Below are 18,152 nucleotides of genomic sequence, written 5' to 3' on the forward strand. Positions count from 1 at the left end.
CAATCTTTTATATAATGACATTTGCTAAAAGCCAATATTCATTTAAATAATTTTAATGAGAGAAATCTAGTATATAGTGAACTGTGTTGGGGAGAATAAAGCACGATTATAACTTTAGAAGAGAATGAATGACCCATATAGTCCTTCCCTAAATTCTGTGAAATGCTACAGACAAATCCATGGGTTTTTATGACGAACATAGAAAATGCCAAGGTTTACTTCCAAGATGTTAATAGTCAGCCATCAAATGAGGACATTTTGTTATGTTTTATTCACAATAATAATCTCTACATAATTTTGGTTATAGATGGTAGACAGAGACAAAAAAAAAAAAGATGTGAAAAACCTATCTACGTCTTCTAAACAATTTTAATTACAACAGACTTCTCAGGTTTCCTGTACCCTCAACACTTAGTAAACCCACATATAAAATAAAATCAATTTCTCTTTTGTTCTATGGAATCACAGAAACATAAAATATACAAATATATCACACAGTACTATATAAGACTTCAAAAATAAGTATCAGTGGATAAAAGCCATTAAATACAAAGAGCATACATATTTTTATGGTAGACATTTAAAAATGTGGCATTGTATGCATTTCCTTGACTCAGAGATTAGAATAATTTTATACTGCTATTGAAAGACAAACAACTTTAATTTTCTCTATAATACTGTCTTTTGGCATTCCTGCCATATGTCATGGGAAAATCTTTTGTTTACTAATCAAATAAAAAAAAAAAAACCCTTTATTTCCAAAATCTAAGAGTAATACACCTAAGAGAGACTGGTAATCTTGATCTGAGAAGACCAAAATAAAGCAAAACCATTTATGCCAGTCACCTTGGGAGACAAGTAAAAAAGTATGATGAAAAAACACAGATGTGTAAAATTGACAGAAATCAGTTTTAAATAAATGTTCTAAATACCAAATGTGGAGTCTTAAGAGTGCTTTTTGCATTCTCAGTAATAACCAAATGCAAAAAAACCACTCAATGTAGTACTCACCCTTCACTTAAGTTCCCAGGTAAGCACAAACATACAAAGAAGAAAACAGTTAACTACTATAGTTCATTTATTTTAAAAATAGGGAATAAGCAAAAGACAAGTTCATATTCAGTCTCTCAGCCAATTCAGAAAAGAAATATGACAAGCATAAAATGATTTTTAAAGGAGAGAGAAACATTATGCTCAGCCAAAGGTAATTCAAAACAGAAGATCACTGAAATTCTATTTCCCTGCTCTTAGAAATGTGACTATGTGTACATAGCTAAGTTTTCCAAAAATAGTTTGCAGCAGCCACAAGGGGGCGAATTTAGACTTGAAGTTGGGGCTAATAAAATTCACCCTATAGGCTGCTTTTCTGTTGACTGCAGCATTGGCAGACTTAACAAGGGGAAAGAGTGGTTCTGTGCAGGGTGTGGGGGACCCTGAGGAGGGTAAGAGTACAGACCAGCTGACTTTTCACCAATACGTATCAGGCATTGCCCAAGGGAGAGGCTTTAAGTCCGGGGGATGTGCATATTTCCTTAGTTGGAGGTCCTTCTAACAAAGGAGCAGGGACATTTCTTAGGCTTCATGCCTCCTTTTGCTCCAATCCTATACAACTCCTATGGCTTCTTAGATACTCTAATACTGGGTGGCCCCAGCAATAACTGGAAGTGGTCATCTAACATACTCCCATGTCACTTAATGTACTCTCATGTCTTTTAGTTGACATCAATTTATCCACAAAATTCGGATCATCCATGGCCACGATGAAGCAGGGGCAGACCTTGTACTGTGGTGATAACCTTGACAGAGCCCCTGAGAAGTCCTGCCATGCATCATACCCAACAGCTCTGCCCTAACTGCCTGAGACATTCCTACACTACTGTTTATCATTGAAAATTTAAAATATGCAACGATCTTTATACTAACTTGGAAAGGATGATAGAAATGACACTTAGCTAATGAAACAACAAGCAAAAAGTAACACTGAGACATGAATCTAGATTCCGGGCAAATGCCAAGAGAGAAGAAAGCAGAAAGAGGTTGCATTTTGATAACTATATCATAGGCAAAATCCATCATCAGCATACAGCCCTGCAATGATCACTTCATAGGTCATCTCTGTTAACTTCTGCTGTCAATCTAAATGAAATAAACAAAAAGCTGGGACCAACAAAGACAGATTTCAAGCTGACTCTGTAGAGAGAATAGGTGGAGATAATGAAGTATAAAACAGTCCCTGAACTTTAGATTCAGAAAATCTATTTAAACCACATATGTGGGAATAAAATGGCCACAACACAGAGTAGTGCATGATTAAGGAAGGCTTAATGAGGTAGCCTTCCCAGGATGGGTAAGATTTACACACACGGAGACAAGGAAGGTCGGTATCCAAGACTAGCAGAACTGTAATTTGAGCAAGGCACAAAGACTGAAAAGCACAGGGTCTTGTGAATAGACCAGTTTGATACTTGCTAGAGAGAAGAAAAAAAAAAAAATGGAACTTGGACATTTTTGCACGCAATGAGTAAAAATAGTGAAAAATGTATGTGCCCAAACACAAAGATAATGAAAATCCAGTAAAATTTGACTTATTGCTGATTGCTATTCTTTGTATGAAAAAGATGTCTGAGCAAAATGTCAGCAGTATGCCATGCTGAATGGTTCAAGTAAGGAGAGTCTAAAATGCAGAAAACTATGCTTGAGGGCTTTGCTTTCTTTCACAACAGGTTGGCAGTGTAAAAGAATATTCAAGGCTACCTGTGAAACTGCTTTACTCATATGCCCAATAACAACAGCCTCAATTTTTAAACATGAGCAACTCTTTTTCGGTATATTGTGAATCCCCTCTAAGGGGAGGTATATATGTCAGCAAGTTCAGGCAACCTATGTACAACCTACTAATTTGCTGCATGAGCCTGCAGAAAGAGTGCCTATACATGGGGTCACATTGCCACAAGTTAATGGGATGAATGGGGTTTTTGAGGGAACCTAGAAGAATTACAATAAAGCATACTCTAAGTCTGTAGTAGTATACATGGTACCATGATATATCTCTTTCTTATAAAGAACGACTGTAGCATTTTTAATCTTATGTAGAATATACAACTAATGCGTACTTGTTTCCGGGTTTCTTTCCTTCTAATGTATTTAGATGCTGTTCAAGGGTCTCCATAAGACTGCTGGGAGCCTACAATAAGAAAGTAAAAATAAATGTCTGCATTGCTTTCTTTCAAAGTAAATACACTGGAACATCACTGTAACTTTGTATGGTGGAGTTCTGTGCGTGGACCCCAATACATATGTGAGATGATTTCATTCCAAGTCTTTTGGTACTTAAATATTTAAATTCCATGGAATCTCAGGCCATCGTACATATACTTACTCCCACTGCATAACAAATAGCACTACAGCATGGTTTCAGTGTAGAGATTACATTGGATAGACTTTTCTATGATACTATTTATATGCAGTAAACTCAAATCAAGTTAACCATATATTTCCATAAGACCACATGAAAAAAGAATAGGTATTTGTATCTAAGTAAGAAATATAAGTGCCCAAACACAAACTTACAGAGGTTTGAAAATACAGTAAACTCTCACTTATCTCTGTTTGACTGACATGTTAGGAAAAGTTGCTACTATATTAAGTAAAAGGGGGGGGGTAAGTGATAGTTGTGGAGAAAAGAACACAACTTTAATAGTCAACAACAATTAAGATTTTCTTATTACTGAGCTACTTAATTTATATACATAATAAATACTTTAGCAAATATGATAATGTTAAGCTACTGTGTATTGCCAAATTTAATATATTTAACTCTTTTATTAAAAGGTACCTGAACTGTTTTTATAATAACATTTTAGGCAATACAAAGTGATGGCATTTACTGTATATTAGAAAGAGAAATATGAGGTTCATACATATATTCCACTCCATCTATTCCTCAAACATTAGAAATTTTAATGTCATCTTTAAATAATTTTAACCTAAATTAGACCTTAACAGCAGCATAAGCATTCAAAGAACAGCATTCCACGAATGAAATATGTAACTACATTTATAGATACATTAAATTCTAACAGCCTTCAAATTAATATGAAATTGATTTTGAAGACTTTTAATATGCTAACTGCTAAAACAACTCACAGAATTCAAGGAAATTCAAACAACTGTACATTTTACACTGTACCTATAATGACAAAGTAAAATTCTTATTAAAGTTTTTTAATTTTAAAGGTTCTAGATATCTAATACCATTTTCACTTCACCAATAGATTCATGAGCCATCTTAACAATTATGTGGTTATTATGTATGTAATTATATGATTATTATATATATAAATTACTAAATGAGCCAAACATGTAAAATTATAAATATAAGTTACTAAGTGAACAAAAATATTAACTTCATCAAAGTGATGGAGGTAGGGTAGAAAGAGTCAGACCTGTGACCATTATCTAAAACATTATGGACTCTAGAATAAAAAGAGTAATGATTATAGGGGATGTAATAAATTTAGAAAATTATAAAAATTATGATTTAAAAATATAACTTAGGTGACAGTAGACTTACTCAACAAATTCCAACAAATTGCAAATAAGAGCATATCTCTAAGTTCAAAAAAGGTAAAAATTTAAGATGTAAGGAAAATTTTGCTCTATAGAACAAACAGTATACTATAAAGACATGTTCATTTAATAAACAGAATATGCATTGCCTTATTAAAAGGAAAAAAATAGAGCCTCACAATTTTTAGGCAAATTAACACCCAATAACTTCAACATTATCAGGCTAATTTTCATAATACTTATTATTATAATTGCTATAACAATGGAACCTAGGAAGCCTGGGAATAGAACTTCAAAATTTTCATATTTCTATTTTTTTTCACTGGGATTGTAGTAAGGAAAAAATACATCAAGCCACAGAACCTCTCCCTGGTTATAAGACATAGGTCTTCTAAATGTTAAATGCAAAGTAAAGAAAATGTGATTCTAAAACGGTTTAAAAAGACAAGTGCTACTTACAGTCACAAAACAGAATATGGGATAACAAAGAAAGAGGTGGTGTTTTCACCTATAAATTTCCTTAGTTTCTTAAAAACAAACAAACCAAAAACCAGAGGACAGTTTGCAATTCCATTCTTTTTGCAAGGTTTTTTCATAATTTAAGGATGAAAAGTTTTTTTTTAAACTTTTTTTTTTCAACGTTTTTTATTTATTTTTTTGGGACAGAGAGAGACAGAGCATGAACGGGGGAGGGGCAGAGAGAGAGGGAGACACAGAATCAGAAACAGGCTCCAGGCTCTGAGCCATCAGCCCAGAGCCTGACGCGGGGCTCGAACCCACGGACCGCGAGATCGTGACCTGGCTGAAGTCGGACGCTTAACCGACTGCGCCACCCAGGCGCCCCAAGGATGAAAAGTTTAAAATAAAGTACCAGTCACAAAAATCATAATAGTTAAACAATTTTTTACTAAGAGCAGACTACAAAACTGACTTTTGTCTTTAAGGGGAGTTATTTTGTAATGAATTGCAGATACAATTAAATTTGGAGCATTTTATCTTACAGGTTTAAAAATGCTTCATCATTTATAGTTCTTATAAGGACATGTGAAGTGTAATAGAAATAAACTCCTCAAGTGTTTTTGGAGGAAAAAACAATTTTGATAGCAATATTCACAAATGTAGCAGTATCAGCTGCCTTAACTCTATCTATGGCATGGAGTAGAACTTGGCATATAGTAGACAAATAAACAAAAACGGTCTCAAATTTCCAAGGAAGAAAACTTTGAGAATACCTCTGCTGTTGGAAAAGGAACTTAAAATAACAAACTACAATTAGCAGTTATCTTTAGTTCCTTATTTTTAAAAATGCTGAAGTCAACGGGCCAATCAGGTGGAAAACACCAACCCAAAGACCAGAGTCAGCCTGTGAAAGCTAACAGGTAATAGCAATGTATCACAGTTATCCATTCATCAGTGGGACAGTTGTGTTTTTTTTTTTTTAAACTTTTCTTTACCAGCAGTTTTCAGATCAACCAGAATTCCTAATAACAAAACCTAAGATGTTTTTCATAAACGGAGGTATTTTAAATTTGGAATGCACATACACATATACACACCCCAAACAGGAAATGATATTTTGAAAATCCTTTTCTTGGAACAAATTTAAATCCGACTTGTGAGCCCAGGATCAAAAAGAAAGCATTCATCTACAATTCAGATACTTTAGATTCTAATGCATCATTAAAACCAAACAGGAAAAAAAGCAACCAAAAGATCCTTCAAATTTTTCATCATTAGATCTCAGAAACCATTTGAAAGTGCTAAGAAGCAGTTCTGATACTGTATTATTCTTCTTCTCACCCAATATAGCACTTTTGAATGTTTTGTTAAAAAAGTTCATTGATGTTCATAAATCATTTAAATGCAGTTCTGATATTATATGCAAAATTATTTAAAGAGGGCTGCAGATGACCACAATGGTATTTATTGTGCATTTTCCAACCAAAATGATGTCCATTGAATTCCTCTGCTCCACCTTGCTGTAAGAATTCTCATCTTTCCAGTTACAAGCAGCCTATTCTTACTCCCAGTCAGTAGGTAGCCTTCTGACCTCCAGCTCCTCCTTAGCCCTCTTCCATGTTGGGTATTTTGGTTCACTGCCACAGCTAGATTCAGTGGCTGTAATGGCCACACAGGAGCTGGCAGAGAGAACCTAACCTCAAAGGTGTTAAACTGAGTCCACACAACCTGGTATCTCTGACCCATTTCCAGATTAACCATGGTCTAACACTGTCTAAAGGACTAACCCTAGAAGAGTTCACATTCCAGCTCTGCCTGACCATACCATCATAGTGGGTCTAAACTGCCAGATCAGTTAGAAGCCTCCAGTAGACCTATGGAAGGGGTTCTAAATAAGAATTAGGAAGTATATTTAGCTCTGTCACAATCCTAACAGAAATCACAATTAGGTTACTTACTAAGAAATTTCAGAAGCACTCAATACTCTTGTACTGAGATTTAAGTATATGCTGGAGAAATTAACTAGGGAATGCTTAAGTGTGTGTGAAGAAGTAATTTAAGAATAAATGTTAATATGGAAGTTTATGTGGCTCTTAAGGACACTAAAATAGCAGAGGAAAGAATGATACCAGATTCTAATGAATCTCTACCACAGAATACCCAGGGCACAACTTTATGTCTTTAAGGACTGGATATCTGTTCTCCAAATTAGAGTAACACAATGTACAACGTTAAACAATAGGTCTCTGGACTTTCTGAGAAGAGATTATGTAAGTGATAATGAATACTATAGTAACATTAAAAATTAAACCCAAGTATGTGAATCCTTCTTTCAATGATACCTACAATTTTCTAATTTTAAAAACAAAAAGGTATTTAAGCATTCTTTTAAACTTTGTCTCTTTCAAACACTGTATAAACTGAGACAAATGAGGGTCTATTTTCTTAACTGAGAGCCTCCCTGATATGATAGTTTTACTTTTATTCCACAGTGAGAGCAGTCTATACAGTTTAAATAAAGGTGATTTACTATCTCTAAAAGCTATTCATTGAGCAAAACATTTTAATATCTACATTTTTTAGGTTAATATGTATTATTTATCTGGGCTATTTTACCAAACTACAATGTAAATGTTTATTATCATTAAATAATTTAAAATGAAAGCATACTGATTGTCTTCACTTTTTATTACAGCATTATTAAATTCATGCATCCATATCTAATAAAAAATTTTTAATGGTACTTTACATACTTAATACCTAAACCATATCCAAAATGATACTAATATCTTATTCAGGTACATATCTGATCAAAGAACACTATCTTCTCATAATAGCAAAAATATATTAATATTCTGTCTACTAGAAGCAGTGATCTCCCAACTTTTAAGGCAAAAAGTACAATGCCATCATGTTTGAATTGTTCTCAAAATTTTACTTATGAGAGATTATTGGTATTTAGTTGGTATTTTAATAACATAAATACAGAGACTATTACTTTGGGGTTCTCTAATTTTTAATAAAAATTTAAGGTTAATATTATTTTAAATCTAAAAACATTGCAAGGGATTATAGTCTATTATATACATTTTGACATTATTAAAAACTGGGTATTTTTCATTATGAACATTTCCTTCTATTACAATTAATTTTTATTTACAAAGACAGGAAACTCATACATTCATTGCTGATATGCAAGAAGCTCTATATTCTCTCTTATCATCTCACTGTCTCTAGTTAAAGGACATGTTTGGGATAGAATTTACCATAACAGAGTAAAGAGTTGATTAAATAAAAACAGTTCCTGCCAATTATGAGAAAAGTCACAAAGTAATTCTGCACACGTGAATGGTCTTGATTCTACATATTAGGAACCCTACAGTGTGCCCTCTTGACACATAAAAAGATTGATAAGATGGCACCACTATTGCTTTTGCTTACTAGATGGTCCCTAGAAAAATCACTTATCTACCACTAGCACTTTTTTTTTTAAAGGTTCTTTTACAGAATTTCTTCCACTTCACAGGGGAGTCAAGAATCAGTGCATACCTGGGAAATGTTAAAAACTAGGAGAATAGCAGAAAAAACATTCCTAATGTTCTTACTACATGCCTACCAATAGTCACTGTTCATAAAGCATTTTTCAAACATTATTCAAGGTTTCATTTTGAATCAAGTTGAAGAATGAAAACACAGTCTCAATAAGTAAATTCAGTTGCCTTTAAAGAAGAAACTGTGTTAAATGGGCAGCAAAATCTTCACATTATCTCCAGAAATATATTCAATAGCTAGAAAAAATAAGCAAGCCAAAATAGTTTCCAAGAAAGTTGGCTGACTTAAATTCAAAATGCATTAAATGCTTACAAGACTATGCCCTAGGTAATTTATGGCAAACCACTATAGTGGTTTAGTAAAGTACCACTATAGGGGTATAGTAAAGTATACTATACTTTTTATTCAGAGAATCACTTACCTGTGTGAGGTCAGGAATGTCACCTTTATCAATGCCAACTTGCTGCAGATTAAAAAAAAATAAGTTACTAATGGGAATTTTTAAAATTAATTTCTTTGCATTTAACAGATTACCCATAGGATTAGTTAAGTACGGCTCAATCCTGGTATAAAAGAATTGTCAATCTCACTTTGAAAATATGCTTTGTGTAGTTTTCTACTCAATATAACAGAGCAATGATTTTGTTAATGTAGTTAGATATAACAAATGCACAGAATTTTACTGGAACCCAAAAAAAGACTTAAGAAATTGAAATATAAAATGCAAAGGTTTCCTCCATGGCTAATGGCAACTAAAAGCCTAAAACAAAATTCTTATACTAAATTTAAATTAATTATACTAAGTCCTCTGGACAGGGAATGTTCATTTTAATAACTTGTTCAGAGTATAGTATCCACCCCTCTTCCCACAGAGAACCATTTTGTTTGTTGCTTATGTATCCTTCCAGAGTTTCCTTATGTATATCCAAGGAAACAGGAAATATATAAATACATATTCACTTCCCATGTTACTATACAATAATAGTGTATTACATACACTGGGCTTATATTTTTCATTTAACAATGTATCTTAGACCTATATCCACATTAACACATAGAGTTTCCTTATTTTTACAACAGCGTGTTTTCCTATTATTTATTTATACGAGTCATGTATTAACAAACACTGAAGTTGCTTCCAATCTCTTGCCTTACACATAATGTTGCACACACCATTTTGCACCTGCGTGGATACATCTGTAGGATGCATTTATAGAAATGGAATTACTAGGTAAAAGCATATGTGAATTTTTAGTGTTGGTAGCTTGGGGAGAGAGGTAAGGGAGGGAGGAAGAGCAGAAAAAGAGAAAGAAAGAACAAGAAAAAGCAAAAATATGGGAATATATTAATGAAGTGAATCAACGAAGAGAGTATATAGGTGTTCACTATATACTCTATCAACTCTTTTGTAGATTTTAAAACAATTCAAAATAAAAATTTGGAGAAAAATACAAATCATAACTTAAATTCTCTCATTTTATGTAAATAATGAAATTTAGGCTCAAAGGAACAAAGTGGGTTAAATTAAGTCTCTCTCTTTGAGAAATGAACTGCTTTGATGTTGATGGAAATGCAGAAGCCAATACATGAAGCGTAAATGTTCGGCTCCTACAAAGACAATAAGACAAACTGGAGGTCGGAAAATCTACCCATGTGACAAATGCTTAACTAAGTTATTTCTTTTGCTTTCTCTCTATATACAGCAGGGTTTCTCAGCCTTGGCACTATTCACATCTTGGGATGATAATTCTTTGGTGGGGTTTGTCTTGTGCACTGTAGGATACTGGCAACATCCTCGGTCTCTACCTACCGGATGCCTGTAGACTTCCCCCACCTCCAGTTGCGACAACTAAAAATGTCTCAAGACATTGGTTGCTGGGGAGTTGAGGGGAGCATTAATTGCCCAGTGTGAAGAACCAATGAGGTAGAGCACTGACCCTCATCCCTCTAGAGCAACTTAGGTTGCAGATTCCTCCCATATGTGTAGACTTTACCTGCTAATGACTGAACTCTGACTTTAGGGAAGCTACTCCTGCTTCCCTGAACTCACTTAAATATTACAAATTATGGAAATTATAAACTAAGGTAACTTCATTCCTTTTATTTCTATATTTTAATACCTCTTTAGGTGATCCATTAAAATATTAATATGAATGAAGTCAGCATGTTTGAAATTAAAGTACTATGGATCTTTAATATTGGGATCTTCTTGGCAAAAGGTGATGTGTTTCTCTTAAATAGTTAACACAACTTTCTTGAACAGAAAGACATAATTTAGGAATTCTTCCTTGACACTGCTATTTTCACTCACCTGAACTTCTGAACCATAATGTAATTGAAGGCTTGAGCTGAGGGGTGGCTGTATTACAGAAATCTCATCACTTTCTGTCTGCAAATATTCTGGGAGATACAACTCCTACGACTTGGTATTTATCTTAGAATAGCAAACTAAGAATAACTTACTTCTATAAAAAAGGAAGTGTGTTTAGCAAAAACGCCTATTACCTATAAAACAACCATTTTACAAAGTTTCAGTTCTCTGCTTTAGGAGACTTCATTGTAAGAATTCAAAACATGGGAAGTTTTTTTACACTTTAAGCAATTCTTCTGGGATATTTGAATATTTCCATACTAGTTGTTTGACAAGTCTATATTTATTTTAGTATGGCAGACAATTCATTAACATTTGCCAAATAGCCAATATACACAGTTGTATTTTAAAAATGACATTCTGCAAGTCTTCTGTACATTCTTCAGGAAAATGGCACTAACTACAAGGTAACTATTTGGTATGAGTCCACACATATGCACACCACACAAGAGCTGTCTGGTAGAGAGGGAAGCTTTGTACATGTGTTAAGAAATTTCTGTATTTACCAATCATAACCAAACCACTCAACACTGGTATTCAAACAATTAATGTCTAAATTATGAACAATGTAACTTAAATAAAGAAAACACAAATGGTTACTGTTAGCCCATTGTGGGTTAGCATTTATTCTATGAAAAATAATTTTGTAAATTAGTATCATTCTATAACAAAGTCCTGGTCATAATGTTCAAATAAAAGTATAATACTGTATTCAGTTATTTGAAGAGAAACTCTCAAAATGACATTGAATTTCTATATATTTTCTTTTCGACAGCCTGACATGGGCCCAGGCTGACATGAGGTTATCAAGAGACATAAAATAAAGTTTTACACCTAAAAACAGAATGGGGCACCTGGTTGTCTCAGTCAGTAAAATGTGCGATTTTGGCTCAAGTCATGATGTCATGGCCATGAGACTGAACCTTGCGCCAGGCTTCATACTCAGTGTGGATTCTATCTTCACACTCAGCTTGGGATTCTATCTCTCTGCCCCTCCCCTGCTCACTCACACACACTCTCTCTCTCAAAATAAACAAACATTAACATTAAAAAAATCCAGAATGAATCAATAAATACCCCCTTTCTCATGAAGACCTTGAACCCAGCCTTAGCGATTAGAGAAATATATACCCCAGGCTGTCACATGCCCAGCTCCTTACCTTAACATACACAGTAAGAGATAGGAAAACTGACTAGCATGTGCACCAAGAATTAATGAAACAATGAAAGGATGTTCTGCTCTGATGCTTAGGCATTATTGATCTTTTCACAGAAAAAAAGGGAAATTTTTACTAGATTATTTTGATAACTAAGGCTAAACCACAGGAAAATCTTATCAAATACAAAAAATAAAACTTGTGTGTCAGCAAAAGTGAAAGTTTCAAGCAATTCTATCCCTCCCTAAAGACAACCAACATCAATAAACCCATGAGAAGTACACATGAATATGCTTTAATGTATATGTAATTCCTATACACTCTTCTTTACTGCTTCCCATATTATATACAAAAAAAGACTTTTATTCTGATTACAAACTATTTGGATCAAAGGTCAAGAGGTAGCACTTTATAACATTATTTTAGTCTCCTAATATGAATGTGACAATTATTATTCCTTGTGAATAGATGAAATTTGAAAGATAGATAATGCACGGACTAGAGTGCATTGGAATTGTGTGTATAAAACGCTTGTTCTGGTGTTATATTCTGAAAATGGCAAAAACATGGCATGAATGTCCAATATCCATGGCATCATATGCTTCAGAACCCCCCCCTTACACAGCACTCCAGTTAGTGCTAACAATTTGTTCACTGACATGTAAGAGAAGAACCAACTGGTCATCCTGCCAAAGGACTATAGTAACAATGTCCTATCTTCCAATATCAGCATTTATCAATAACTAGATTTCATAAAACACTAACTTACAGGTAACCTCAGGAACACCAACTGTATGGTTACCCAGTTATTATGATTAAGAACAAAGAGATATCCTTAAGAAACAATGTATAAACTTCATAAAAGTAATGAAATTTTCTGTTTAATTTTTTCATTGTGTTTAAGTCATTGACAAAGTAAGAAGGTCATATTTATGACTTCTACACACTAACAACAATACACAGACTTTCCTAAGGGCTTTTCCCCACAGGGATCAGTAAAAAGGAAGCCCTTCCTTACAATCAAAGATCACCATTAATTAGAAGGGGAGATGAAACACCTTGCAGAGCTGAGAATCTGCTCAATGTCCAGCACACCTGTATTTGAACACAGAATGATCATTAACTGGGATGCAGGAGTGCAGAATACAGTTGTGGATGAGAAGCTGGAGGACATGACCTCTGAGTTCACTTCCAATCCTAACACACTGGGGCTCTGGGACAGAATGTCTTGACATATTATAAACCCTACTATTGACTCCAGATACATAAATTAATATTAACAAAATTAATATTCTTTGTTGGAATGTTTTTCCAACAAAGCTTAATATTACTTACCTCTGCAACCTTGAGAAATTCAGATACTCGCGTCATTCTAGTTAGAAATCGTTTGTAAATTTCTAGGGCATCTTTACATTGTCCTTTCTTCATTTCAAAAAACTTTTCTGGAAGAGATAGACAAGCATTTTGAAAAGGCTATTGTATTCAATTTTCTTCTAAGTTTATGTTAATACTATTAATTAAAACCTAGGGGTGCTTGGATGGCGCAGTTGGTTAAGCATTGGACTCTTGATCTCGGCTCAGGTCATGATCTCATGGTTTGTGAGCATCAGGCTATCGGTGCAGAGCCTGCCTGGGATTCCGTCTCTCCTTCTCTCTGCCCCTCTCCTGCTTGTGCTCTCTACTCTCTCTCTCAAAATAAATAAGTAAACATGGGGTGCCTGGGTGGCTCAGTTGGTTAAGCGTCTGACTTTATCTCAGGTCATGATCTCATAGTTAGTGGGTTCGAGCCCCGCATTGGGCTCTGTGCTGACAGCTCAGAGCCTGGAGCTTGCTTCACATTCTGTATCTCTCTCTGCCCCTTCCCTGCTTGTGCTGTCTCTCAAAAATAAATAAATAAATAAATAAATATTAAAAAATAAAATAAAAATAAATAAACCCACAATTTTCGAATCACCTAAATGAATGTTTGGATCAAAACACCAGGCCTTAAAACCCACATGAGGTACTAAAGCACCTAACCAAGGAGACCTGCAAAGTTTAAGAGCAGTGTTATGTTCTAGGTGTCTCAAACGAAGGCATTTAAACAGTAAAAGCACAATTAAAGTAGAAGAACATATGAAATGTCACAAGTGAAACTCATGATCCGTATGTCCCAGTACCCTGCTTTATCAAATACTTGCTGATGATCTCAAAAGTTATGATTGTGTTCTACAGCATTCTTTTCTTGCTAGCTCATCATAAAGCAATAAACTTATCCAAATTAAAGAATTCTTTAAATTGTCTACACTCCTTATAAATTGATATTTTTGTTGTCCATAAGTGATTTTTTTCAAACATTATAATGTGTCTCTTAGTTACAAAGTAGTGGAGTTTTGTGAAAACCATTTGGTTTACCAAACTCATCATGACTTTCTAATACATAATTGTATCCTTTTTCTTAACCTTTAACTTCCTAGACAGAAAAACAGAGGAGGATCCGTTTGCTGCTCTCTCTTGCATTCCCAAGACTGGAATTCACAATCAGTAAGGTACTATAGCTCCATTATACTTACAGTATATGAGTGTATTTTCTCCATACATCTTTGGAAGGAAACCATTACTTTATCACTATTTTTTTTGCAGCCAGTCATTCACAGTTCATTCCGTCAATAATTACTGACATTGCACATGGAGACACAGTAGACCCTGCCCTAGCTTCCAGACAACTCTAGATAATAACTGAAGATAATTCACTGTTCTTCATTATGTTGTATTTTCACATTGTTAAACTCATGCTATTTTTATATTCTCTCATATTTTAAAGTTCTTAATTTCATTCAGCATGTAATTTTACTACCTTAAAAGTATTTTTAATTTTCTCAAGAAAGGTTTAATAATATATAATTACACAAAGAACTAATTATTGAGGGTAGCTACTCATTACCTTCTGTTGACAGTCTGGGTAATTTTACATTTAACACAGACCTCCGCTGTAGCATTCAAGGGAAGAAAAAGATCAAGAAAACAAACACATACTGTTTTCCACTTGATATTTGAGACGGAAGTGAGGCTTTTAAAAAATGGCCAAATCTAACCCAAAGGTATTACACTAAGTGAAGCAAGTCAAACAGAGAAAGACAAATACCATATGATTTCACTTATATGTAGAATTTAAAAAGCAAAACAAAAAATAAACAGACTCTTAAATTCAGAGAACAAACTTGTGGTTGGAATAGATGAAGGGAATTAAGAGGTCTAAACTTCCAATTATACAATAAGTCAGTCACAGAGATGAAAAGTACAGCATAGGGAATGCAGTCAATAACACTGTAATAACACTGCTTCCCTTCCCTTCTATAATACTGTAATTACGCTGTATCCTGACAGATGGGTACTGCCCTTATGGTGAGCACTGAGTGATGACATATAGAATCGTCAAATCAAAATGTTGTACATCTGAATGAATATAACATTGTGTGTCAGCTGTGCTTCAATTTTAAAAACTGGCCAAATATAATCTTTATCCACCCATTTCTGTTGTCTAATGCTACAGATGGAATCATGGTGCTATAAGGGAACAAGTATTTTTTAACTTAAACTTTTGAAAAAAATGATTTATTCTGGTAAAACATAATTTTCTTTCTTTCTTTTTAAATAATCTTCACATAAATAATTTTTTCCAAATGTCTAAATTACTTTTCTTTACTAATCTAACTTTATTTCTTTGCATCAGATCTTCAGCAATAACACAAAAAGAAGAATCAACTGAATAATCTCAATTTATTTTTAGAACTAATGCATCAGAATTTTGAGCAACTTGTCTCCTCCGGATACTTTTTAAATTGTTCTTACCTTTCATGGTAATTTAGGATATGGTAACAAAAGATATGAAATTATTATGGCTTTAGGTTATAATTTCATAATTGTTTCTGTAACAGTGGTAATGACACAGTAAAGCAACATGTACTGAGAAGTGAAGCTGTGAGATTCCCTTGTCCCCTCAGACTAATACTCTTAATTTTTTTAATATTTATTAATTTAATTAATACTCTTAATTTTTTAAATATTTATTTATTTTTGAGACAGAGAGAGACAGAACATGAGCGGGGAAGGGGCAGAGAGAGAGAGGGAGACGCAGAATCTGAAGCAGGCTCCAGGCTCTGAGCTGTCAGCACAGAGCCCGATGCGGGGCCCGAACCCATGAACTGTGAGATCATGACCTGAGCCTATGTTGGACGCTTAACTGACTGAGCCACCCAGGTGCCCTGAGAAATTAATATTCTTTTAAAAAAATTTTTAAATGCTTATTTTTGTGTGTGAGAGAGAGATGGAGACATGGAGACAGACAGACAGACAGACAGAATCTGAAGCAGGCTCCAGGCTCTGAGCTGTCAGCACAGAGCTTGATGTGGAGCTCAAACCCATGAACCGCGAGATCATGACCTGAGCTGAAGTCAGACGCTTAACCGACTGAGACACCCAGGTACCCCAAGGAATTAATACCCTTAACAGAAGGGCTGGGTTATCCAGAAAGGAGCCTCTGTCTTTATTTCATACTAAAGATAACATATGTTGATTTTCAGTAGTAAATTTCAAATCTGGCCTTTGTAACGTAATCTTTATAATGTGTTGATAAATTCCCTTGTCATATTAGTATTAATTTTCATAGAACAACTTTCCTAATGAAAAGAACCAGATGAAAAGGAATCTCATCCTGTGAAGTACACTGAGGCTGTGCATGCGGCCTATTACTAATGAGCATTCATCAGAAGGAAAGCATCTTCTTGCTCGCACATCAGAGTTTCATCATAGTGATAAAATGTTTGCAAAGATTTGCAGCACCACTATTGATTCCAACATTAGATGCAGAGAATTGTTCGTGAAGTCTTTAATTAAAGCTAACCCATAGTGCATTTATAAACCTAACTCCCAGCACTACTTAGTAAACAAACAAAAAAACCATACCTGTCTCAAAACACTCAGGATAGCAAGTGTACATATCTTCTAGAATGTTACTTTCACATGAGCAATTTGACAGCAATGTTGAATGAAGGCCACTCAACACCAGAATATGATGAGGCAAGAATGCACACCTCTATGTCTTTTGAAGTCAGGTCTTTAATATGAAGATACAACTCACCTTTTCTAATGTTAGCCAACAGACTATCTTTTTCAAATTAGATGAAATAAAAATATATATATTGCATGGTTATTATTTTAATATAAAAAGAAAATGCATTCTTACTACAGTCTTCTTTCTGAAGTCAAAATAAAGTAAAATAGCTGCATTTAAGTAGATGTTGAAGACAATCAAGGAGAATCACATGGCTTCACATGGTTTTAAAGTTTGTTTACTTTTGGGGGTGGGGTGCAGAGGAGGGGCAAAGCGAGAGGGAGAGAATCCCAAGCAGGCTCTGCACTATGAGCACGGAGCCCGACGCAGGGCTCAATCTCATGAACCGTGAGATCATGACCTGAGCCGAAATCAAGAGTCAGACACTTAACCAACTGAGCCACCCAGGCGCCCCTGGCTTCGCATGTTTAATTGCTAAGAAAATTGTAAAGGCAGTAAGTCCAGTGTTCTTGAAGCAGAGGTAGGAAACAAACAAGGACACACACTAGTGAGAGGGCACAACTATAAATCAGCAGAACTTCATTTCTGACTGGCTAAGGCGTTAAGACGAGCAACTCAAAGATAGCAGGTTTTAGTTTTAAAGGACTTATATATCAACAGAAATAAGGAGATTAGGAAGGGCAAATTCAAGAGTTCATTTTTTAGAGATTGCTGAATTTTAAAAACACAGTATCTAAATTTCAATATCTACAAATAAGGCCTGCAAAACTGAAGCTTAGAAGAAAGGTAAGGGCTTAAACAACAGATTTGAGATTCGTATCTCCATAGGAAACCATAGGGTTTTCAATGAAAAATATACACACAAAAAACTGGCTAGAAATGGACTTCAACAAAAACTCAAATTTATGAGTGGTAAGAAGAGTAAAATAAGCCCCAAAAAAGGGAAGGAAGATCTGTTATTTGGTTTACTGAGAAACACTCTCACCTGAAA

General features: G+C 34.4%; 1 protein-coding gene across 15 annotated transcripts in view; it reads right to left on the reverse strand.

Annotated features, from left to right (window-relative positions):
* The window catches only part of SNAP91 (synaptosome associated protein 91), a 149,722-nt gene that overhangs the window by 69,549 nt on the left and 62,021 nt on the right, over positions 1 to 18,152 (reverse strand). For all 15 annotated transcript variants that reach the window (XM_047859643.1, XM_047859654.1, XM_047859645.1 and 12 more), the window contains exons 8-10: positions 13,444 to 13,550; positions 9,002 to 9,043; positions 3,114 to 3,184 (exon numbers count right to left, since the gene is read on the reverse strand). In XM_047859643.1, coding sequence (XP_047715599.1) covers positions 3,114 to 3,184; positions 9,002 to 9,043; positions 13,444 to 13,550 — 220 coding nt within the window. The remainder of the gene's footprint in view (positions 1 to 3,113; positions 3,185 to 9,001; positions 9,044 to 13,443; positions 13,551 to 18,152) is intronic.

Source organism: Prionailurus viverrinus, chromosome B2, assembly GCF_022837055.1.
Source record: "Prionailurus viverrinus isolate Anna chromosome B2, UM_Priviv_1.0, whole genome shotgun sequence".
NCBI classification, from domain to species: domain Eukaryota; kingdom Metazoa; phylum Chordata; class Mammalia; order Carnivora; family Felidae; genus Prionailurus; species Prionailurus viverrinus.